The following is a 25,437-nucleotide window of genomic DNA, read 5'->3' as shown; positions in this document are numbered from 1 at the left end:
TTCCAAAACCTCACAGAAGGAAGTCAGCACCTGTCAACAGATTAAAGAATCACACTTACATCCAATCAGAACAGCTGTTGCCATGGTTGCAACTGTATTTGGTGCATCATTCAGGTTCCCAACATTTCCAGACATCTGGTTGAGGTTATCTACTGCATATTTAAACATGAAGGGAACCAATATATTCATAGCCTGAAAACACACACAAAAAGCCAAGCAATTATACAAGATGTGCTAAAATGTTTGTTTATAAATATTTCCCCTGGAATTAGCCGTAGTTATGATATTTGGCTATTAATTACTTCGTATGATGACTCCAGACTTGAGAGGTAACTGGCACTGCATTAGTAAGAGGCATGGCTGTTAAGTGCCGGTTTCCCACTGGCTCCTTATAAAAACGGGTTTTCATCTCAACAAAACAGTTCATTGAGAATGTACTTTGGTCCATTTTGGAGGCTCATTAGAGTGATAGCAAGACTGTGAGAAACAAAGTAGCAAGGCTCTACACAGCATATATTTATAGCATCATTAAGTTATGAAGAATCATCAAAGGCAGTTTACAGCATTTCAGATGGAAATATTAATAGAATGGAGTATAATAGCCTTTCTTTGCAGGCAGATACTGACCAAAAGGGACAGAGGTCAGAACATAAGAGAGGAGACAGCACCAAAGCATTTTTGCTCACACATCCTTGGGTGTCAACAACTCCAACTGGCCCAACCAAACCTGGATGAGAGAAGGCTTTGGACACTTCTAATGGAGTTGCCACTCCTCAAAGTAGAGGCCAAATCAGAACAAAACAGTTGGATGCTGACACCACCCAGCCTCGGCTCAGTTCATAAATTGCTTTACCCCTTTTCCGCATGAAATGATACTCGTAAGGAAAACTAAGTTGCACTTACCTGTAACTATGCTGGCCCTAGTTAGTACTTGGATGGGGGACCACCAAGGAAGTCCAGGGTCACCATGCAAAGGAAGGTAATGGCAAACAGACCTCAGTCTCTTGCCTAGAAAACCCTATTGGGTTGCCATATGTCAGCTGCGACTTGACAACACTTTACACACACATAGAGGGCTGAGGAATTGATCCATTAATTTGCAGAAAACATTCAAATGGGCCCTGTGTCTGATGGGCACAGCCACTTTGCTGATGCTAAGCAAGTCTATTCTGGTAAGTGCTTGGATGGGAAACCTTCTAGAAACTCTGCTTTGTACACCACCTTTAAGTTCCATGATTATGTCTTGGTGGTGGTGGAAAGTTCACTGAGGTCTTTGGGCAGATATGCATTGGGACTGCACCTGCGCGCAGGCCTGCCACCAGAAAGACCCTCTCCTAGCCACAAGGGGATGCCATATGCCCAGGAGCTAGCTAGCCGCCCAAGCGTCACACATGGCACCACCCCTTTCCCTCAGTTTCTAAACCCAGCCTAAACCCAGATAAAACCCCAAGGTAAGGAGCCAGCAGCGGGACAGGAGGGAGGGAATGTGTGTCTGCACGAAGACCTCAATGAACAACAGTTACAGGTAAATGCAACTTAGTTTTCATCTTCAGTTTTGTGCAGCCCCACATTGGGATTATAACAAGCACGTAGCTTAAAGGAGGTGGGAGTTGACCTTGTTGGAACAATGAGTGTAGAACGGCTTGACCGACCTCCGTTTCCATTCTGGATTGCTGGTCCAGGGCGTAATGACAGATGAAAGTGTCACTGCTGGACCACGTGGCTGCTCTATAGATGTCGGCAAGAGGAACGCACTAATGGAAGGCTGTCGAAGATCCTTGAACACGTAGCAAATGGGCCTTGACCTCCAAAGGACATGTTCTACCTGCAGATTTGTAAGAAGACAGAACCGCAGGCACTACCCATCTAGTGATGGTTTGGGATGAGACTGCCTTTCCCTTGTTAGAGCCAGCATAGCAAATAAACATTATTTTGTCTCGTCTGAACTTTCTTGTTCGTAGAGCCCTTCTTTATTATGTAAGTAGGACATCAAGGGAATGTCATGATCTCTTGGCTTCCAAGCTAGGGTCAGGGAAAAACACCAGGAGGACTATGTCCTGGGAGAGGTGAAATCTAGAGACCATCTTAGGCAGGAACTTCAGGCTGGGATGGAGAACAACCTTCTCATTATAAAACTTCAGGTACGGGGGATTGACCCTAAGGGCAGCCAACTCACTCAACCTTCGGGTAGAGGTGCTTGACAGTAAGAAGGTAACCTTATGTGACAGAGACGCCAAATTACATGAAAGTAAGAGCTCAAAGGGAGCTTTTAATAACTGTGATAGGACCAAGAATAGGGACCATTGAGGGACCAGTCTGGGATTCGGGGGGTAGACATTAGCCAAGCCCTTAATGAAATGCTTTGCTAATGCGTAGGAGAATAAGGATGAGCCCTCAATGGGATTGTGGTAAGCTGAAATGGCAGCTAAGTGCACCTTGACGGAAGATACCGACAGGCTACCTTGAGTTAACTGAAGCAAGTAATCTAAAACTACCGAAGTGGGCAAGAAAAAGGGGATAAAGCCTTAGGGGTAAGACACTTCTCAAAATGGTCCCACTTATTCTTGTATGAACAATGGGTATAAGGCTTCCTCGCTTAGAGGAGGATATCCTTAACCTGTTGTGACAGCCCTACTGTTGAGGATAGAGCCGTCACGCAGTGAGATGCAGGTGGGGAATGTTGTGGTGAAACAAACTGCCCCACTCCGATGAGCATGAGAATTGCGAGCTGTGCCAGGGCGAAGGCCACAACATTGCGGCCTGTAAGGTGTGCCAAAAGTTCACCAATAAGGCTAGAGGGGCCAGAGGGGCCAGACTGAAAGCTGATCTGTGGAAAACAGCTCTTTCGGCCTCACTTCCCAAAACCAGTCCTGTGCTTACCATCCACTTCGAAATCGGTCCCTCCGTCGGTTCTCTCTGCAATTCTGACGGTCACGTATGGGGCCCCATCGGCTCTAATCAATCCAAAGTCTACCCGACTGACTCTGTCCCTGGGCTGTTGTTGCTGCACAGGTGTTACACTCAGCAACTTAGCTGTTCACTTGTCCTTCTTGATATTGGTGAGAAATTAAGTGGTCTTAGTAGAAAATAGTGTGAAGCCTTCGAACGGAACAGCCTCAACCAGTGAAAGGGGCCAGGAGGGGGTTAAGCTTTTCCCACAGAGGAAGCTTGTACCCCGCCATGATAACCTGGTAGTTTGCAATTCTATAGTTGAGGGAAGCGGAGGTGTAGACCCTTCTTCCCAAGGTGTCAAGGCGATGACTTTCCCTGTCAGCAGGGGTAGAATGTTGGCCAAATTTCTGGCGAGACTGCATTTCAGTGGCAACTATGGAAAGCGGTGGCAGGTGAACAGAAAGGAATTCCGCAGACTCCTATTTGATATGGTAGAGATTCTCTAGTCTCTTGGATGAAGCAGTGGCTGATGCAGGCTTTTTCCAAATCGGGACTGCCAGGTCAGCAAGGCCCTCCAGTAAAGGAAAGGAAACAAAGGATGGGTAGTCAGGATATAGTTGGCTTAGAATTTTGTATTGAGGTTTATCATGGGAGGTACATACCTCCAGGTCCAGGGCTTGTGCAATTCTAAGCATCTGTTTCACATGGAGTTTAGAATCCTCCGTGGGAGAAATAGAGCCAGGATCGGCTATTTTATCGTCAGGTGAGGTCTCAGACTTAGTCTCAGAACTATAAACTGATGCTTGTAACCAAACGGAACAGAGGTAGAAGAAAGGGGATGTACGGAACCGAATGAAGTCATGGGAATCGGGTTCCATGGAGGAGCAGGTTGCTCTATTCGTCTGCCTGACAGGTCAAGTTGACATGCTTGGCAGAAATTGATCCAGTCCTGAACTTGGTTTGGGGTAAGGTAATTGAGAAGTGGAGCAGGTGGCTGTTGCCAAGAAGGAAAATCCTGCATATCGAAGGAAGGTTCCAGGCTGAATTGAGCTAACTGGGGCTCAAACTGTCCCTTGGAGAAGGACGGAACCGGGGAGGTGGAACCGACTGAAGGTGTCTTAGGAGGGCTATGAAGTTTGCCAGAACTGGCGGATGGAACCGACTTAGGTTCGGTAGGTTCAATGTGCTTGAGCTTCTGCTTTCGCTTTTTGGACGAGGACCCCGAGTTGGTGTGCTTCTTCTCCGAAGAGTGGCATTTGTGCGAAAACGTAGCCTTAACCGAAACTGACCCTTGCTCCATCGCAGCAGGTGGAGGAGTCAGTAGGATAGACTTTGGATCGATTGGAACCGATGTGTCACGGATTCTAATGTTTTTGCCATTGAAATTCCATAGAAACCCCTTAGAAACCCTTTAAGGACCTTAAAAGACTTAATGTGAAATGTTTAGAAGCCTGCCTGTAAACCAAATCGAGTTATATTCAAGGTTTTCTTGTGGTTGAGTGAAGAGAGAAAAGCTTCCACAGCACTCTCTGGGAACCTAGTCATAGAAATAGATAAGAAAGCACTGATGTAATGTTAACCCTGAAGCTCAGGGGAACTCCGGTGTTGGAGCACCAGCCTTCTCCAGAAGGGAAAAGTGGCAGGCACACCAAGTAGGGGAATTCCCGGTGAGGTATTGGAAAACCTTCTCTAATAGAGATAAGAGGCAAGTATCAAGTATGATTACATATCTGTGCAAGGACAATGGTGTGGTTGCAACTCACACCTCAATGTGGGATACAATTTCCACCTAAATATGCTGGCACAAGAGAAGGTGAAGGAGCAACTTCCCCCTAAATATGCTGACATGAACCTGAGTACAGTGCTGACTCAGAGGGTGATGGGTGCAAAGCACACCGTAGAAATGCTGATGCATGAGGAATTAGCAGGTGTAGAAGGTGCAACGACACATATTGCAGATGTGTTGATAACATAGATCTGAAGTGCATATAAGACAGAGCAGGATAGCCAGTACTTCAGAGTGTTATTGCTGGGCAGACTGTAGCTGCACTGACATAACATCTCTCCATCTCAGAGACCTGAGATGTAAAACATTGAGACTCTGATCCTTGCGTGGACAGAAGTTCTCTGAGGTATCTTGAAGTATCAAGATCTGGATATTTCAACATGCCTTATAATATTTACAGTCTTCTGATGAGACTGCTCTATTCCTGGAAGAGGATGGAGACCCTTAGAATTCCTATCCTTTGACATGGGAATCTAAGTGCAGTGATTTTTCCATATTTTGGAACACTGAGAGTCCATTGCTTCTAATAAGGATTAACGGATTCTTACAAATTAAACCTATTTGGCTTACTATTGCTAAGAGCATCCTGAACACAGGACTAATAGATAGATCTCAGAGAGTCCTCTAATTAACAGAGGGACTTCTGAACCTCCTCAGAGTAGAGACCAGAGATGTTCCTGACGGAAAAGGAGACTCTCTGTACTCTGAGAGACATGCACAATGCTGATACAATGTACAGCGCATACACAGATTTGAACCATAAGTTCACATACAAAACTCTCTACAATTGGCACAGCCAGAGAGACTTTAAACAGCTTTAAGGTAACACATAGTTTTTACATATTCAGCATTGCTGTCTGATACTATAAGGAACATGCATAGCATGTACATAGACAATGCCTGATCTTGATGATCAGATGTCTTCTTTATGAGCTAAGAATACTGACACAAGTCTTTAAGGATTCAAGACTTAGAAAATACAGATACTTTGGGACAATTTCAAATGTTCTCATAGAACTTAGCTTCTTTAAGGTTTGCAGATGACATAGCAAGGTATATTGTCTTCTGTATACTGAAATATTATGTTTTGAATGATGTAAGTTAGGATGCTTCTAATCAAATCTTTTCCCAAAGAATTAACCATATTTTGACAGGATTTCTGTAACTTTATATTCTGAATGAAGGTGCATTGCACTAATGATATTTTATGAGGTATATTCTGACTATGATACTCCTTTATGGAGGCATAGAGATTGCGAGTGATTACTTGCTACATAAACATGTTTAAGACTATTGATGTCTAGCCTTATATAATATTTTAAGACTTTGCAACAACAAGCATATATTATATGATGTAAATAAATGTGTTTTTTATTATACTTATACTCTTGTCCAGTATTATAAATTTATTGGCGCGTTCAAGAGATGTCATAGGAACCGGAACAAGTTTCTAGTAACCGTTGATTCCGGTCTAGTGGTGTCTCGCTGAATAAGATAACATATTCCTTCTCAGGAAGGGGTCCTTTCAAAGAGTGTAGGCACTTAACGGCCTGAACCGTGACAGATGGGGCCCCATATGTGACCGTCGGAACCGCAGAGGGAAACGAGGGAGGGACCGATTTTGAAGTGGATGGTAAGCACAGGACTGGTTTTGGGAAGTGAGGCCGAAAGAGCTCTTTTCCACAGCTCGGCTTTCAGTCTGTTCCCTCTGTCCCCTATAGCCTTATTGGTGAACTTTTGGCACACCTTACAGGCTGCAACGTTGTGGGCTTCGCCCTGGCACAGCTCGCAATTCTCATGCTCATTGGAGTGGGGCATTTTGTTTCACAACTGGCACAAAATAATGGCTTGGGAGACATCATTAATCCACTCCGAAGTCCTGAAGGATAAGAAGGTAGGGAAGAGGGAGGTTAGGCGAGTCAAATTCCCCACATGCTTACAAAGTCTGAGGAGGAAATGGCTAGATGAGGAAAACACGTCAAATCTTGTTGGCGGCAGAGAAGGAACTGAGGGAAAGGGGTGGCGCCTCCCCGGAGTGCGTGACATTTGGGTGGGAGCGTCTAGCTAGCTCCTGGGCGTTTGGCGCCCCTTGTGGCTAGGAGCTATAAGTCTTTCTGGTGGCAGACCTGCGTGCAGGCGCAGTCCCAATGTGGGGCTGCATGAAACTGAAGATGAACAAGGCTTTACATTTCCATAACAATTCAAGGACAAAAAATGTGATGAACACTTGATGGCTGTCCAAATGCTGCACTTGAAAGCTCTAGCCATACTGGGAGCTAGTCAGCTGTTGGCACTGGTCATGCAAAAAGATTAATATGATATGTCCTGCTTCCCACCATCACCCCTCTCTAGCCTTTGCCAGAAGTTGCAGCACCATGGCAACATTAATTGAAACCAACTGTTTGCTGCAGCGTGGATATTTAGTAAATATTACTGCTTCTCTATTATGATGATGATTATGTTATCTATAGTCCGCCTTTCTTCCTGAGACTCAAGAAAAAGAGCTGGTTTTTACACCCCGCTTTTTCTCTACCTTTAAGTAGCTTACAACTGCCTTCCCTTCCTCTCCCCACAACAGACACCTTGTGAGGTAGGTGGAACCGAGAGAGTTCAGAGAGAACTGTGACTGGCCCAAGTCCACCCAGCAGATTTCATGTGGAGGAGTGGGGAATCCAATCTGGTTCACCAGATTAGAGTCTGCTACTCTTAACCACTATACCATGCTGTCACTCAAGGTGGATTACACAGTGTAAGTCAAGTACAAGCAACAGTATGGGACATCCAATGAACAGTACAATAGGGTTTGGACTACAGAAATTTGAAAACAAACAGAAATCTTAAACAGCTGAAAACAAAGATTGAGCTTTTAAACATGATACGTTAAATGGTGTAGAACTATCCCATCTGGAACATATTTTTACAGTCACAGGTAGCAATACAATAGTCCCTATCACTTTACCACTGCAACTTTCTGACCATTTAATGCAGGGATGGGGAACCTCAGGCCCAGGGGCAGCATATGGTCCCCGAGGACATTTTCTGTGGCCCTTGGGAGCTCCAGGGCCGGGTGTGTGTGTGAGGGAGGCATGGAGGCTGGGGCCTGGTTGCGTGGGGCCGGCGTGTGCGGGTGTGTGTGTGTGGGGGAAGGCTTTTCTTTCTTTTCTTCCTCTTTTTCTGTCACTCTCCTTTCTCTCCCTCTCTCCCTCTTTTTCTGTCTCTTTGTCTCCCTCCTTCCTTTTCTTTCTTTCTCCCCTCCCTCCATTTCTTTCTCTCTCTTTCCCCTCCCTCCCTTTTCCTCTTTCTCTGTTTTCTTTCCTTCCTCCCTTCCTTCCCTGCAGATCGGCTGCGGGCTGTGCCTCCCTGGCGCCTCGTTTGCTCGGGCCCACCGCTGGCTGCCCTCCCGCCTGGGGGGGGGAGGACGGGGGGAGCGGGGGTGCCCTCTAGGCATTCTCTGCGTGGCCTCCCCTGGGGTTGCCAACCTCCAGGTGGTGGCTGGAGACCTGGCAACCCTAGCCTCCCCCTGCCGGGAGATCTACACCTGATTATGGGCCCCGAATGATGTTATAAATGTGCAAATGGCCCTTGGCAGGAAAAAGGTTCCCCACCCCTGATTTAATGGCACTGCTACAGTAGGGGGCTCCCTTAGGAACACAGCTCCCCTTGCAAGAGGGGAAAGAGCTTACAAACCCCCTTCTCCAGAAGTTATGCTGCTCACAGGAGCTGTCCTTTAAATGGGCAAGTCAGCTCCCGTACAGAATTGCAGATGGCAAGACACTGAATCTCACAAGGAAGAAGGCTCTGCATTGCTGCGGGGCTCCTTGACCTCCTTCTAAAGAGATCCCCAGACTAAGAGGGGAGCAAGTTTTATTTGCAACACCATTAAGATTTTGGTGTTCAATCTCCAAAAGTCTATGTTTTATTATTTGGAATGCATCTGTGGCCAAGAGCATGAGAAGCAAATCGAAAGGTGGACCAACCGATCTAATTTTTTCCTCAATATAGAATAGCCAATCAGAAAATTTAAAATCTGCAAGCATTTGATAACACGAGATGGGTCAGAATGATAATGCAGCCGAAGCCAATATTTTATAGTAAGCCAAGCGCTGGTTACAAGTAATCTCTAACCAGTTTCCAAACAGAGAGTTGTTGTATTGAAACTATTTCACACTCACTTTGTACAGTTCTTACTAAGTAGAAACTCGATCCAAATTTTTAACGCCCATCTTGGCAAACAAGATAGGACCTTCTGATTCTGCTAAGGTGTCCTTTCCCCTGAATAGTAGTTCTTCCAGCATAACGGTGAAAGTGGCCAAATTCTTGCAGAGTGTTATAAAAGTGCGCTTTGATAAAACTCAGAGGTCAAGGTTGTTCTATAACTGTAATAGTTAGGCTTATGCAATATTTTTACTGTTGGACGTGTATATTTTATGCCATTAAAGGTTTTGGTATTGATATTGGGGAAGTAACCTGCAGTTAAATTATTATTTCTAAATTAATGACTTATTTCGCTCAATTCAAAATTCAAGACAGCTAACAGAAAACAATCCAAAGAAAAAGTAATAAGCTTGTATTACTATTACAATAATCAAGGGTTTCCTGGTCTACAACCTATTCATGAAAAACAAAAGGACAGCCATGCAGAACTGAAATTAAACTCAGGATTAGGGAACCAAACAGCCACTCAACTCAAAACTAAGATTCCTGATGAAAACTGACATGCTCGAAAATCCTTCAGAGTGTTTTTGAGCATTTATGAAAAATGTGCTCAAAAATTCCCCAATCCAAAAGCTAATAAAATGTCTCCCACTCCCTTTAAAAGAAACTGATTGTCTGAGATATTACCTCTCTCATTCTACCCCCAACACAAACAGCTGCAATTGGCCATTTGCAACGAAGAAGGAGCAACAGCTAGCTATGTGTGGGCAGGCACTTGGCTCCCTTTCACCTTGCAAATCCCCTACTGCCCACCTCCCAGGAAGCAGACGCATGCCAAGGAGAAAAAAAACGTAACGTGGGGGGAAAGCTAGGATCTCCTACATAAACCCACTGCTTCTTCCCCTCCTCACTGTTCAGAGGCAACTGGTTTAATGGGTCTTAAATGTCTAGCTCTGCTTTTCAGCACCAACATATCACAATCACACAAAAAATCCATACAAAATTCACCTGTTTAAGATTCCACAATCACAAATCACTGACAGTGAAAAAACAAACAAGTTATTGTAACTGGAAAAAATAACTTCACAGACACAGAGCTCTAAGGAATTGAGGGTGTGATTTCAAAGTTTTAAGGAACTGTATTGCTCCGGAATCTTAATTTCCAAATATGTCTTTCAGATATAACACAAAAAAAGGTTGGTCAACTCCCTTTGGTAGTACTTGCCTAGAAACTCAATTTTCAGCCATGAAACACCCCACTATCTGCATTACATTGCAATGACCATCATTTAGACTCTTAGAGGATATAAAATAGGTTTTTCCTAGGAGATCCTATTCAGTAGAAATTTATTGTAATGCAGATTGCCCTGATTTTCTGCAGATTCCCTGAAGTCCCTTTGCAGCCATTTTACTTTTCAAAAGTGGCGACATGGTATGATTTAGAATAGCTGCAGCTCTACTTCTAAAGTTAAGAGGTTGGAGCACTTCAAGTCCTCTTCTCAACCTGCAATTAAATTAATTGGCACTACTCTACAGTTCTGCAGTAATATTTCCTTCCCCTTCAGTTGAGCCCTACCTTTAATACTATTTCAATGAAATTTAACACTGGTGTCTTAGGTCACAGCCACATTCACTCCCCAAGAGTAAAGACAGAAATCAGAATGAGGAAGCATGGCATTAGATCTCATTAACAACCAACTGGATGGAGTGCCCACCATCTCCCCACCCCATTAAAAACAAGATGTTGGTTCTAGCATATTTTGCCCCCAGATACTAAGACGAGCCCTTTATATTTACTTTAATGATCTTGGCCAGGATCCTGAAAGCTGCTCTGGAATAACTAAAAGGCCTTGTGTAGACAGCCTGTTCTTTTTTCTCCATCACATCCATACCACAAATTAGTTTTGAAACACTAGCTTTCCAAAGCCCTTTGCTAGGCAACTTGGGGAGCTATTAAGAAATCCAAACCCAAAGCCTCTTTGGGCAAGCGCAACTAGCACACCAGCCTCTGGACCAAGGGTAATGTTCACAAAGCAGGCAACGAACTATCTGGATTATGTAAAATCATCTGTGCACTCTTTGGGTGCGATCTATCAACCAATTACTGTTAGGTGGATCTGTAATTGGTTGACAGATCGCACCCAAATTGTGCTTGTTAATGGTTCCTCATCTACTTGGAGAGGAGTGACTAGTGGAGTGCCTCAGGGATCTCTCCTGGGCCCTGTGTTGTTCAATATCTTTATAAATGATTTGGATGAAGGAATAGAGGGGATACTTATTAAATCTGCAGATTATACTAAATTGGGAGGGGTGGCAAATACGGTAGAAGACAGAACCAGGATACAGGATGATCTTGACAGGCTGGAGAATTGGGCTAAAACCAATAAAATGCATTTCAACAGAGATAAATGTAAAGTTCTGCATTTAGGTAGGAAAAATCAAATGCATACTTATAGGACTGGGGGTGGGGGAGTTGTCGTAGCAGCAGTGTGTGTGAAACGGATCTTGGGGTCTTAGTAGACCAAACACTGAACATGAGTCAGCAGTGTGATGCAGCAGCTAAAAAGGCAGATGTGATCTTGGGCTGCATCAACAGAAGTATAGTGTCCAGATCACACGAAGTGATGGTATCGCTTTACTCTGCTCTGGTTAGACCTCACCTAGAATATTGTGTTCAGTTTTGGGCACCACAATTTAAGAAGCTGGAATGTGTCCAGAGGAGGGGTCTGGAGAACATAGATGGTGAGGGATCTGGAGACCAAGTCCTATGAGGAAAGGTTGAAGGATCTGGGTATGTTTAGCCTGAAGAGGAGAAGACTGAGAGGGGATTTGATAACCATGTTCAAGTACTTGGGCTGTCATATAGAGGATGTTGTTTTCTGCTTCCCCAGAAGGTTGGACCAGAACCAATGGCTTTAAATTAAATCAAAGGAGTTTCCATCTAGACATTAGGAAGCATTTTCTAACAGAGTGGTTCCTCTGTGAAACAGATTTCCTTCGGGAGCTGGTGAGCGCTCCTTCCCTGGAGGTTTTTAAGCAGAGGCTAGATGGCCATCTGTCAGCATTGCTGATTCTATGACCTTAGGCAGTTCATGAGAGGGAGGGCATCATAGCCATCTTCTGGGCATGGAGTAGGGGTCACTGGGTGTGTGTGGGGGAGGTAGCTTCAAAATTTCTGGAAATTTTACATCTCTAATATTCAGTACCTCATTTAGTAAGCAAACAAACTGGACTGAGAATGGGTGAACATATGCAGCTGTTTTAGATCAAGTCACACCAATGATCCCCTCTGACTGTCAGCAGCTCTCACAAGTCTCATACTCAGGGAAAGGCCGTACCAGAACCTACTACCTGAGATCCTTCAACTGGTTTACCCTACCTTCAGCAGAGGACAGGACTCGCAATAACGAGTACAAATTACAGGTAGAAATGTAAGGTAAACATTTTTTAACAGTAAGAGTCATTTTGCAGTGGAATCAGCTGCCTAGGGAGGTGGTGAGCTCCCCCTCGCTGGCAGTCTTCAAGCAGCGGCTGGATGAACACTTGTCTGGGATGCTCTAGGACTAAACAGCCTGTATTGGCCCTAACAACTCTATGATTCACCTGGGATTGAACTGGGAACCTTTAAGAGTTGAAACAATGTGCTCTACTGCAGAGCCACAGACCAAGGTTAATGTCTACACTAAAGTGCAAAAGCAGAGCCAGTGTAGTAGAATCATAGAGTTGGAAGGGACCACCAGGGCCATCAAGTCCAACCCCCTGCACAATGCAGGAAATTCACAACTACCTCCCCCCTCCACACCCCTAGTGACCAGAAGATGGCCAAGATGCCCTTCCTCTCACCATCTGCCTAAGGTCACAGAATCAGCATTGCTGACAGATGGCCATCTAAGCTCTTCTTAAAAACCTCCAGGGAAGAAGAGCTTACCACTTCCCGAGGAAGCCTGTTCCACTGAGGAACCGCTCTGTTAGAAAATTCTTCCTAATGTCTAGATGGAAACTCTTTTGATTTAATTTCAACCCGTTGGTTCTGGTCTGACCTTCTTGAGCAACAGAAAACAACTCGGCACCCTCCTCTATATGACAGCCCTTCAAGTACTTGAACATGGTTATCAAATCCCCTCTCAGTCTTCTCCTCTTCAGGCTAAACATACCCAGCTCCTTCAACCTTTCCTCATAGGACTTGGTCTCCAGACCCCTCACCATCTTAGTTGCCCTTCTCTGGACACGTTCCAGCTTGTCTACATCTTTCTTAAATTGTGCTGCCCAAAACTGAACACTAGTTGAGGTCTAACCAGCGCAGAGTAAAGTGATACCATCACTTCGCATGATCTGGACACTATACTTCTGTTGATGCAGCCCAAGACTGCATTTGCCTTTTTAGTTACTGCATCATACTGCTGACTCATGTCCAGTGTTTGGTCTACTAAGACCCCAAGATCCTTTTCATACACACTACTGCTCAAACAAGTCTCCTCCATCCTATAATTATGCATTTGATTTTTCCTACCTAAATGCAGAACTTTACATTTGTCTTTGTTGAAGTTTTATTAGTTCTAGCCCATTTCTCCAGCCTGTCAAGATCATCCTGCATCTTGGCTCTGTCTTCTACCGTATTTGCTACCCCTCCCAATTTAGTATCATCTGCAAATTTAATAAGCATCCCCTCTATTTCTTCACCCAAATCATTTATAAAGATGTTGAACAACACAGGGCCCAGCACAGATCCCTGAGGAACTCCACTAGTCACTTCTCTCCAAGTGGACGAGGAACAATTATCTAGCACTCTTTGGGTACGATCTGTCAACCAGTTGCAGATCCATCTAACAATAATAGGATCTAACCCACATTTTCCCAATTTGTCAACTAGAATACTATGTGGAACCTTATAAAAAGCCTTACTGAAATCTAGATAAACTATGTCTACAGCATTCCCCTGATCCAGCAAGGTAGTAACTTTCTCAAAAAAGGAGATAAGATTAGTCTGACATGACTTATTCTTGAGAAACTCATGCTGGCTCTTACTGATCAGATCCATCCTTTCTAAACTCTCAAGGACGGACTGTTTGATGATTTGTCCGAACACTTTCCTGGTATAGAAGTCAGGCTGATGGGTTGGTAGTTACCTGGATCCTCCTTTTTCCCCTTCTTGAAGATGGGGACAACATTTGCCTGCCTCCAATCATCTGGCACCTCATCTGTTTGCCAAGACTTTTCAAAAATAATGGACAGAGGTTCCGAAATTACATCTGCAAGTTCTTTGAGTACCCTTGGGTGCAATTCGTCTGGCCCAGAGGATTTTGTTTCATTTAAAGAAACCAGGTGTTTGTGCACTACCCCAATGCCAATTCTAGGCTGCAAATCCCTTCCCTCATCACATGTTCTGTTTATGCCACGTTGAGCACCACTTCCCTCACGAGAAAAAACTGAGGAAAAGTAGGAATTGAGGAGTTCTGCCCTCTCTTCATCTTCTGTTACAATTTCACTTTCCGGTCCACGCAATGGGCTTATCTTGTCCTTGTTCTTACTCTTACTCTGTACATAGGAAAAGAACCCTTTTTTGTTGCGTTTAGCATCTCTCGCTAGCCTAAGTTCATACTGAGCTTTAGCTTTCCTAACACTCTCCCTACAAGCACTAGTTATTTGCTTGTATTCTTCTTTGGTTATAAGGCCCTCCTTCCACTTCCTAAATGAGTCTTTTTTATTTCTCAGCTCTTTAAAAAGCTGTTTATGGAGCCACCCCGGCCTCTTTAGGCTCCTCCCATTTTTCCTTCTCATAGGAATAGTTTGGGACTGCACCTTCAGTATTTTATTTTTAAGAAACGCCCACCCTTCTTGAACTCCCTTCTCCTTAAGTATTTCTGACCATGGGATTCTACCTAGCATAAATTTAAGTTTGTTAAAATTTGCTCTTTTGAAGTCCAACCTACATGTCTGACTACGTACAGGTTTTCCTCTCCCCAAGATTGTAAATTCCAAGAGTACGTGGTCACTACTACCCAGGGTGCTTACTACTTTAACCTCACCGACCAGTTCTTCCTTGTTGGTGAGAATCAAATCTAAGATAGCAGACCCCCTTGTTTCCCTGTCCACCTTCTGGAATAGGAAGTTGTCAGCAAGACAAGAATTTATTAGATCTTGCATTTTTAGCAGCGTTGGACTTCCAACAGATATCCGGGTAATTAAAATCTCCCATGACCACCATGTCCTGTCTCTTTGAGAACTTTGTGATCTGGTCTAGGAGCATCCCATCCAAGTCCTCTGCCTGGTTTGGCGGTCGATAGCAGACCCCCACGAGAATATCACGATTATTTCTTATTCCTTTTATGTTTACCCATAGAGTCTCGACTGCACTACCATGCTCAGATTCATGTACGTCTTCACAAGTGTACACATCTTTGACATAGTGCTACTCCCCCCTTCCTTATCAATCTATCCCTTTTAAACAAGTTGTACCCCTCAATCTTAATATTCCAATCATGAGTGACATCCCACCAAGTTTCAGAAATGCCTATTAGGTCAAAATCCCCTTCCTGTATTAGTGCTTCGAGTTCTTCCTGCTTGTTTCCCATACTCTGCGCATTAGTGTACAGACATCGGAATCCGTGGTTTATGTGCCCCGTGGTTTTCGTTTCTGTACTTACCTGTGAGTTTATGTTTCCTTGCATACATGCCACTCCCTGCAAATCTTTATTGTTCTCGTCTCCAGGTATTATCAGCATACAAGGCTTTAAACTGTTGTCTCGCTCCCCCATAGGATTTAGTTTAAAGCCCTCCTGATCAGGTTTGCAAGGCTCTCACCAAACACATTTTTCTACCCTCGAGAGGTGTAAACCATCCCCCGACAGAAGAGCTTCTTCTCGAAAGCGTAAGCCATGGTCCAGAAAGCCAAACCTTTCTTGACGGCACCACCTACGCAGCCAGCCATTAATTTGGAGTATTCATCTTTCCCTTCCTAAGCCACGACCTTCAACAGGCAGAACTGACGAAAACACAACCTGCGCCCCCAAGTCCTTCACCTTCTCACCCAGAGCCATGTAGTCTCTTTGAATACATTCTGGGCTGTGCCGGTCAATATCATTTGTTCCCACATGAACGAGCATGTTCCCACATGAACAAGTAAGAAAGGGTAATAATCTGTGGGCTTCATGAGTCTTCCTACCCTTTCCGTCACATCCTGGATGCATGCAACCGGTAAACAGCAGACCTCTCGGGACAACAACTCAGGTCGGCATACTTTAGACTCTACCGCTCTCAGGAGGGAATCCCCAATTACGAGAACACACCTCTTTCTGTCGTGATGCAGGCGAGGAGCGAGGGCTGTAAGCGTAGTCTGGAGAACAGTCCAAGGTCATTCACAGTGAAGGCAGAGTCCGAGATAGCAATACAGGCAAGGGAAGTCCAAGGCGTTAGTCAGAGCCAGTCCGAGAAGTCAGGATACCAGGAATCCAAAGGATAGCAGGGAAACAAGGCCGGTACACAAAGAGGTTGGTGACAAGTTGCTTGCACAACAGCCAAGCCTAACTGATGGCTTAAATCCCTTCCCCTGCTGCTGTAGCAGAGCCAGCTGATGCTGATGAGGCTGAGTTCACAGGTGGTGCTTCAGCCCTGCTCTTCCTCATCACTGCTACTGGGGAGGTTCCTCTGTAAAGCCTTCAGTCTAGCACTCTGCCGTCTCTGCTGCATTGCCAGACGAACCTGTTTTCTTCTCTGCTCCAGTGGCCTTGGCAAGGCCTCTGGAGACACTGCATGTTGCAAGGTGTCAGGTCCAACTGGAGTCCTTGAGCTGGCAGGCTGCAGGCATGGTGAGTCATCTCCTGACTTTGGCTGATCCTCTACTCTGGCAGGCTGTAGGCCCTGTGGTTGTTCCTGTGGGACTGCTGCCTGAGGATGTCTCTCTGTTCTGGCTTCTATTTCCTCTTTGTCAGAGGAGGTCTCTGCAGGCTGGCTCATGACACTTCCTAAATTGTGGGGCGGAAGATTGAGTCCTCTCATGCACAAGAGCCTGAAGAATTTCTTTCACGCTTTTGGGGGATAGCCCTTGTTCTAGAGGTCCAGAAGAAGTATCTATTGGGAGATCCTGGAACCGATTGCTGAGCAAGAGAGGATCAGGATGTGTCCTGATTTTCCTACTCCTGTAGGCCACATTCTTCCATGCATCCTCCTCCTGTGTTGTTTGTACCTCCATTTACAGTTAAACAGCAGTTAAAGTGTTGGACTAGGATCTGGGACACCCAGGTTCAAATCTCAACTCTGCCATGGAAGCTTGCTGGGTGACCTTCGGCCGGTCACACACTCCCAGCCCTGACCCTGGCTAGTATCTGGATGGGAGATCTCCAAGGAATGTGACACGGAGGTAGTGGCAAACCACCACTGAACACCTCTTGCCTTGAAAACACTGTGGCGTCACCATAAGTCAGCTGTGACTTGGTGGCAAAAAAAAAGTCAGGTTTGAGATTCACTATACATCTGCTACACTTTTTACAAAAGGTTTGAATTCCTGTCCAAATCAGCTGCAATTATAAATCGCCGACAGTTGGTAACATTAAAAAAGTCACAGAGGATGCACCCATCTGGTAGAATTGCAAGCTAGGATACAGGAAACCACAATTCAAATTGGAAGCATCACTCCAGACCTGTGCCAACATAACAAGGTAAAAGGAACCCCCACCCCCCACACAGCCCCATCTCTCTCCAGGATAATTTGGTCTGGCTAGTCTAAGGCTAACTAGAGCTTTGTTACTAACCAGGATTTGAAGCTGATGCTAATGCCTTAAAACATGCTTAAGGCCAGCAGGGAAGCAGACGTATGCAATCCCAGAGCAGTCCCTTTAACTGCAGTTTACAAGAGTGGGAGCAGTACTTTTGCACACAAACCCAAAAAAGGGTAGGATGGAGATGTAACAAATGCATGAATAACAATGCCAGGAACCTGGTCTAGCAGCTGCCACCAATCTCTGCTACTAAAAGGGAGGGAGAATGGCAGCTGGTTGAAGAGAAGGGGAGTTTTCTGGTTTCTTGGAATTTGTAAATCAGTCAGTAGATTTTTTATTAAAAGACCCTCCCCCTAAGGGTTCATAAGGCTGGCTTCAGCTAAATGAGTTCAGATATTGCATTGACAAATCCCTTGTTGATCAGGTAGATAAAAGATACTCAGGAGGCAGATGTGTCATCCATGTTAAGTTCCCCTGGCACGCAGCACACACGCGTTGCACTTTCTGCCAGTCCCCCCACTCCGATGTAGAAAATTAACAGTCAGTTGCAACACAGATACTGTGAAAGATGTGTCTGACTCATAAATAATGGAAGCTCAGCCCATGAGCAAAAGGCCAAAAAAAAAGTCTGTAGACATGACAGGAGGTGACAGCAGCTCTTATCAAAGCCATGAGTGTAATCCAGCTACTACAGATACAAGCAGCCTGATCCCCAGCCCAGCTAAGGCTTAAGCCAATTTAGAGCACCAGGTTCATATCTGTTTAATTCCAAGTGCTTCAGGTTTAACTACACTGTGGATTGGGCTGTCAAGTATGTCAAGAAGAGGGAAGGGTTTCAGGGACATGGCAGTCTATAAACAAAGCTTCAAGATGCCCATGGTAAAAAGGTACTTCTTGGTACTCTGTCTGATTCCAAATCCGAGGGGAAAATGACTATTTTGCCAAGTCTGTTTTAGCACTATCCCTGTTCTATGGTAGCTGCACATTATCAATTTCCCACTCAAAGCACCTAGTAGTTCAGGACATTTTTCTTTTCCTTGCCCTTCCCCACCCTCCCCGACCACTACTTCTGCTTCTTCTTCATTCCTTCCTCCAAGGATGCATGTGTTCACTACAGCCACAGCTAAAATACTGGAATTTTAAAAGTTTTTATAAATAGCCTCAAACGTCTCACTCCTACCAAAATAACTTTCCCCATTGCCTACCCTGCCAGTCCTAAGGCAAGTCAGTCAGTCATCACCAGTAGGGGTATGCATTTGGATTTGTTAAACTGAAAAAGCCGGAAAATATCCTTTTTGGCATTTTTTCAGCTTTTTGTGCCGTTAACAGTAGCCAAAAAACCCAAAGCCAAAAAAACAAAAATATTTTTTCATCTTTTTCGGGATTACCAGCTATTGTTAAAGGGCGCCTACAGAAGCAAAAAAGGGGAAAAAAAAAAGAAAAGAAAAAAAGCTCCCATTGAAGCCTATGGTGAATCTTGCCGGGGCTCTGGGGCACGAAAATTGCAGCATAGCTGCTGGTGAGTCTCCTTACAAGAACCCCTGAGTGTGGTAAAGATTGAGTCAGAGGGTCCAATTTTACTGGGCCCCATTTTTTCCTCCATTTGGGGGCCAATAAAATTGGACCCCCTGTTACGATATGGGTAGCTTATTTCCCAGACTGGTCATGGCAACCCCAATCGATGCATGCCCCCGCCTCTCCAGAGCAAGCGGCAAGCCTAAAGCCGCCTGGAGAGGAGCGATCTGTCATCCCGCTAGCCGGCAGTCAAGGAACAGAGGCCAGGTCAACCCTCCAGTGAACCAGAGGGAGTCCACCATTTGCAGTGCCCCCGTTCCAGTGGAGGCCATATTGCAGGGAGCTGACAGCACGCAACCACCGCCAGCGCTTTCCCCCCACACCCCTGAGCTGATCGGACTTAATTAGCTAATCATTGAGCGACTTTAAGACAAACAAATAAACACCATTCCTCTGGCTATGCAAAGGAATGCCTTCCCGGACATCGTGATGTGCAACTTGCGTATGAGCAGTAAAACCCATCAACGAGCAACGCCTGATTCCCCCGGGGTTGCGCAAATCAATGGAAACAGTATAGTCTACCAAATTATCATACTTCCCCAACCCGGCAGCCGATCGTTAATCCTTTTGTCACCTTTTGTCTTAGCTTGGGAACCGCGAGGGTAATCCCATCACCCTCCCCCTCGGAAAATAGTATAACTGGGGTCCCCGAGATCCATACCTTACCTTAGGTCTTCCCTTGGCTTCTTTGCCGTTACTCTGCGAGTTGGGCTCTGTGCAGCCCATCCCCATTCTTTTCCTCCCTGGGAACCCCTCCACTCTGCCCAGCTTACCCCAGCGTTTTAGTCCACGGAACTCAGGACATCTCCTCTACAGGACAGGTATCGTATCACCCATCATCTGGGACCTGCCACATTGGTTACCATCACTCTTCTCCTCCCTTTTTGCTCTTAGAATCTGTATGAACTTTGAGTATATGATTTTTGTGTGCTTGTGAACGTATCTGATTTAATTAAGTAAAAACTTTTAAACTGAATCCATTTGCCTTCGTCTTTTCTATTGAATCTAGGATTGGACTCCCGTAAACGTTGGTTAACGATTCCTAGGTTATGCCCACCACCGGTTATTGAATGCTAATTCCCCATATTATTCATAACCGAGCAATTAGGCTAACACCCCGACCCAATCTTTACCAAACTCAGGGGTGCTTGAAAGGTGAGTCACCAGCTGTTATGCTGCAAATTTGGTGCCTCTACCTTTAAAAACAGCCCCCCCCCGAGCCCCAGAAAGATTTCCCCCATAGAGTATAATGGAGCCAGAAATTTTCAGGATTCCCCAAAAAAGCCCCACCCCACCCCATACCAGTATGGGGATCAGCTTTTTTCAAAAACCCTGAAAAGTTTCGGATCTAATACACCCAAATCTGGAAAATACCATTTTTTTTTGTCCACATGCCTAATCTCCAGGGCTCAGAGCATCTGCCCCAGCTGCTGTCCCAAATAAGACATTTTTCCCTTCAGGAAGGAAGGCATACATGTGCACACTAGTATCTTCATTCAAAAAATAAAAACAAAAAAACCCAGACAAGACAATACAGAGACGGACAAAGTTTCTTCTCATCTATCTTCAGCAAGCCTAAAGAAGTCTCTTCACTGTAGATGTAAAACTGACAAGGAGATTCTTTAAGACAGGGGTCCTCCAACCTTTTTGTGCCTATGGGCACCTTTGGAATTTTATCAAAGGGAGATGGAGCCCACCACAACATGCCTAATGCAGGAGGTGGAGCCACACACACATAGGAAGCAAATGTAGGGGAAAATAGGAGTATTTGGTTTATTTAAAAACAAAAACAAAAAAAGAGTAAGGGAGAAAACCTTAAAATCTAGAAACCAAATAGAGTAAAATTGTAAAATCAATTGTACAAATCTTTCTTATTTTACCAATGAAAAGAGCAGCAATTTTTTAAAAAATACACTGGGAAAGAGGAGGGAGACTTAAACCAACTATGTGGTGGCAGCTGCCAAGCAAACATTATTTCAATCTGCACAGCAAATCAGATCTCCTGTGGCCAATCAGAAGCCCCGCTGGGCAAGAGCCCAGCATGGCCCTGCCAACTTTTAAAAAATGCTTGGCGAGTGCCAGGAGAGATGTTGGCCCATGGGCACCACATTGGGGACTCTTCTTGAATAACTCCACAAAAGAGCAAGGGAAGGCAGGCAGCAAGGCCAGTGGCAGGCAGGCAGCTATAAGAGAAGCAGGTTTATGCACCGTCACCAACTGCAGCTCCAACCAATTAAGGCAGCAGAATTATGTCAGTTCACACCCAAAGGTCATAGAATCAGCATTGCTAACAGATGGCCATCTAGCCTCTGCTTAAAAACCTTCAGGGAAGGAGAGATGACCACCTCCCGAGGAAGCCTGTTCCACTGAGGAACCACTCTGTTAGAAAATTCTTCCTAATGTCTAGACCAGGGGTGTCAAACTGGCAGCCCGCGGGACGGATCCGGCCCCCAGGGCCCTGTTATCCGGCCCCCCAGCCTAGCTGAGGCAGCCCCCCCTTCCCACTTTGGGCAGGGCCAGATCTACCAGGGTGCTGGGCGGAGCAGCTGGCCCTGCTCTTTGCATACGATCTGTCAACCAATTACAGTTCCACCCAACAGTAACAGGATCTAAATCACATTTTCCCAAGTTGTCAACAAGAATATTATGGGGAACTTTATCAAAAGCCTTACTGAAATCTAGATAAACTATGTCTATTGCTATCCCCTGATCCAGCATGGTAGTAACTTTCTCAAAAACGGAGGTAAGATTAGTCTGACATGACTTGTTTTTGAGAAACCTGTGCTGGCTCTAAGTAATCAGATCCATCCTTTCTAAATGCTCAAGGACTGACTGATGATCTGTTTGAAAACTTTTCCTGGTATAGACATCAAGCTGATGGGTCGGTAGTTACCTAGATCCTCCTTTTTCCCCTTTTTGAAGATGGGGACAACATTAGCCCGCCTCCAGTCTTCTAGCACCTCAGTCTTCTAGCAACTCACCTGTTCTCCCAAGAATTCTAAAAAAAAAGAGGCTCAGAAATTACATCTGCAAGTTCTTTAAGTATCCTTGGATGAAATTTATCTGGCCCTGAGGACGTTGTTTCATTTTTAAAAATTAGGCTCTCACCAAAAACATTTTTCCTACCCTTGTGAGGTGCAAACGATCTCCCGATAGAAGAGCTTCTTTTCAAAAGCATAAGCCATGGTCCAGAAATCCAAACGTTTCCTGACGACACCATCTATGCACCCAGTCATGAATTTGTAGTATTCCTCTTTCCCTTCCTAAGCCAAGACCTTCAACAGGCAGAAGTGCTGAAAACAAAACCTGCATTCCCAGGTCCTTCACCTTCTTACCCAGAGCTGCATAGTCTCTTTTAATACGTTCTGGGCTGTGTCAGGCAATATCATTTGTCCACACGTGAACGAGCAAGAAAAGGCAATAATCTGTGGGCTTGATAAGTTTTCCTAGCCTTTCTGTCACATCCTGGATGCGTGCACCTGGTAGACAGCAGACCTCTTGAAACAAGAAGTCCAGTCGGCACACTTTAGACTCTACCCCTCTCAGTAGGGAATAATTACCAGAACACGCCTCTTCCTAATTTGGGGAGCGGAAGCTCGAGTTCTCTCATTCGCAGGAGCCTGAGAAATTTCTTTCACGCTTTAGGGGGTAGCCCTTGTTCCAGTGGTCCAGAATCAGTATCTGTGGGGAGATCCTGGAACTGATTGCTGAGCAATAGAGGATCAGAATGGCTCCTGATTTTCCTGCTCCTGTGGGTCACATTCTTCCATGTACCTGTCAGCTCTGGGCTCGCCAGACAAATCCCACAAACCGACCTCTAGGCAGGTTCTCCATAGAAAGTTGATTTATTGGAAAATATATAGCAAGTTACAGAAACCAACTTGGAAACAGCAAGGATACTAATGGGGGAAAGATTAAGGGCACAGGAGATATAAAAACAAACTTTCTGGAGGACTACTGGTTGCTACGGCAACTCACAGATAGCCCTTGTTCCCATGGAATAGCAAGACAAAATAACTCAGAACTGAACCACAGTCCGACCTTGAGGCACCACCTGGCACGGCCAGATACCAGGCCGATGCCTGACTCTTCCTGTGTTGGTTGCGCCTCCATTTGTTGTGATTCCTTACTCTCCTCTTCCTGTTGCCCCCTAAAGAGTGCTTCATGTATTCTGTCCATGAACTCTTCACCTTCCTTTATAAAATGGAGTGTGGACAAGCGTGCCTCAAGTCCCTGTATCTTCTCCTCCAGCAGGGCTACTAACTTACACTTGCTGCAAGTGTAATTATTGTTACTCTCAGGAAAGAACACAAACATGCCACATACCTTGCATGTTACTGCCTCAGCTTCCTCACTAGCTGCACTACTGTGATCCATTGCTGAAGTTGTTCAGTTTCTTTCCCGCACTTCTCTGATAGTTCCCCTGAAAAACTGCCTCTCAAGGCTCCCTTCTTTAGAAACCCTGGGTCCTGCAGACCCCCCAACTGCCTCAGCTTCTGCCTCTGGCGAGAGGAGCCTTCTTAATGAATGGCTCTCAGTCCCACCCCTCAACAGCCAACAGCAGAGGGCAGGGCCAGCAATTAACTCCAGTCACACCAGCCCTCCTCACTCAGGAAACAGCAACTCATTAGAAACTCTGGGTCCTGCAGACTCTCAGCCCAGCTCCCTCAGCTTCTCCCTTAGTGAGAGAAGCCAACAAGCATCAGAAACAGCACACAATGCTTGCAACCTACACTAAGAACAGCAAGGTAATGAGAAAGGGTTAGGAACTGAAGCAACAAATTATTAATGGTGCCAAAGCAGGGGAAGTTACCTGGCCAGCTTTCACACAAAGCAGATGAGAGACATGGGCAGACTGAGACTTGGAAGGCGATGTGCACAGAGCATGTAACAAGGAAGAACATAGAGACCCCCCATCCCCCCAAAACTAGGCAACTTTGAGCCCCATCCTGCAATTTGCTTTTGAAGTTTTAAAAGTAGCTTGTGATACAAAGGGTGAGGAAGGGAGAGAGGATCCACTCCTCAAGGAAGGGAAGTGGGAACTTCACTGGTCTAGTCCCACTTCTTTGCACAAGCCTTAAACAGCTCTTGAGAGTCAGGCTGTATCATTCCAGCAGGGGCTACAAATAGCTCTCTAAGGCCAGCAACTAACACCAAGACCCGGAATGGTGGCTGGCCCATTCCTGTTCAGCTGGGGGATGGGGGGCTTTTTACAGATAACTTCATTTTTTATCATTTCTATGCCTCCCATCATGGAGCCACCTCCCTTCTTTTGTAAAAAGGCAAACCTGCTGAATGAAGATAAGAGCATGCTTGGTTCAGCCTGGTTTAGCACCAAAGCTTATTTCCCAATAAAATGTTCTCCCTTGGTGAGAGGTCTGGCTAGCTTAGCTGCAGATTTACTTCTGGGCAGTGGATTGTTATTGCCAGAAAGAATGGGTAGCTAGTTAGGGACATTAGAAACTGATTAAAATCTATCACCAATATTTACATAGGTATCCTATAGGCAAACTAACTAGAGGGAGAAAAGGAAGTCATTTTGTGTATACCTCTTGATTCTTGCTTATGTCTCTTAGATCACAAACATGCATTATAGTCCATTCCCCCCAACAGTAGAACATGCATCTTGGCAGTTGTAGTATACCTTATTTACCTGAAAGGACAACTTGGTTTTTTTTCCTAAGAGTGCCATCAAGAAAAACGGGATCATCTTAAATTTGCATACAAGTTAGTTACACATGGTGATAAAAAAATGTTGTGCATAACGTTGGAGGAGTATCCTCCTCTTGCGTAAATGCACCATTTCACTTCATTAGGTTTCATATTATTAAATCTCACAGGTTTATTATGGAGTCCATTTTAACACTGACGTTTCTTATAACACATCAAAGTAAGAATTTCTCCAGTATTACAATGCCTAAAATCTCAGTTAGCTCCCTCTCACAAAACCTAGATTGATCTCACTTAGTGAAATAAAAGAAAATACTCAGACTGATTTTGGGGAAAGAGAATCTCCCAATTTTAAGGTAGTCTCTAGCATTCTCTCCCTACCCTCTGCAGGCTACTACAAACAGCTGCTTTAAATTAGAATGCAGGGAGGTTGCCAATATGAAGCAAGCTGTTTATCTGAAATATTTATACCCCACCACATCTTTGCAAACTCCAGGCAACCTACAAACCAGCAAAAGCTGTAAGGACAAAACATCATAAGCATCCAGCAAGTTACAACCAATACACAAAGGTAAACAAGGAATAAATGCAGCAAAAAGCCAACATACACAGTTAAAAATGCAGCCTAAAAACAATTTACCCTGC

The 25,437-nt window shown here is 45.0% G+C and overlaps 1 protein-coding gene across 1 annotated transcript in view; it reads right to left on the bottom strand.

Annotated features, from left to right (window-relative positions):
• ABCB7 (ATP binding cassette subfamily B member 7) overlaps positions 1 to 25,437 on the bottom strand; it is a 105,042-nt gene that overhangs the window by 46,246 nt on the left and 33,359 nt on the right. The window contains exon 6 of the mRNA XM_056859732.1: positions 60 to 192. Within this exon, the coding sequence (XP_056715710.1) occupies positions 60 to 192 (133 nt within the window). The remainder of the gene's footprint in view (positions 1 to 59; positions 193 to 25,437) is intronic.

This window comes from Euleptes europaea, chromosome 13, assembly GCF_029931775.1.
Source record: "Euleptes europaea isolate rEulEur1 chromosome 13, rEulEur1.hap1, whole genome shotgun sequence".
Taxonomy (NCBI): domain Eukaryota; kingdom Metazoa; phylum Chordata; class Lepidosauria; order Squamata; family Sphaerodactylidae; genus Euleptes; species Euleptes europaea.
This window is presented reverse-complemented; position numbering and strand designations above follow the sequence as displayed.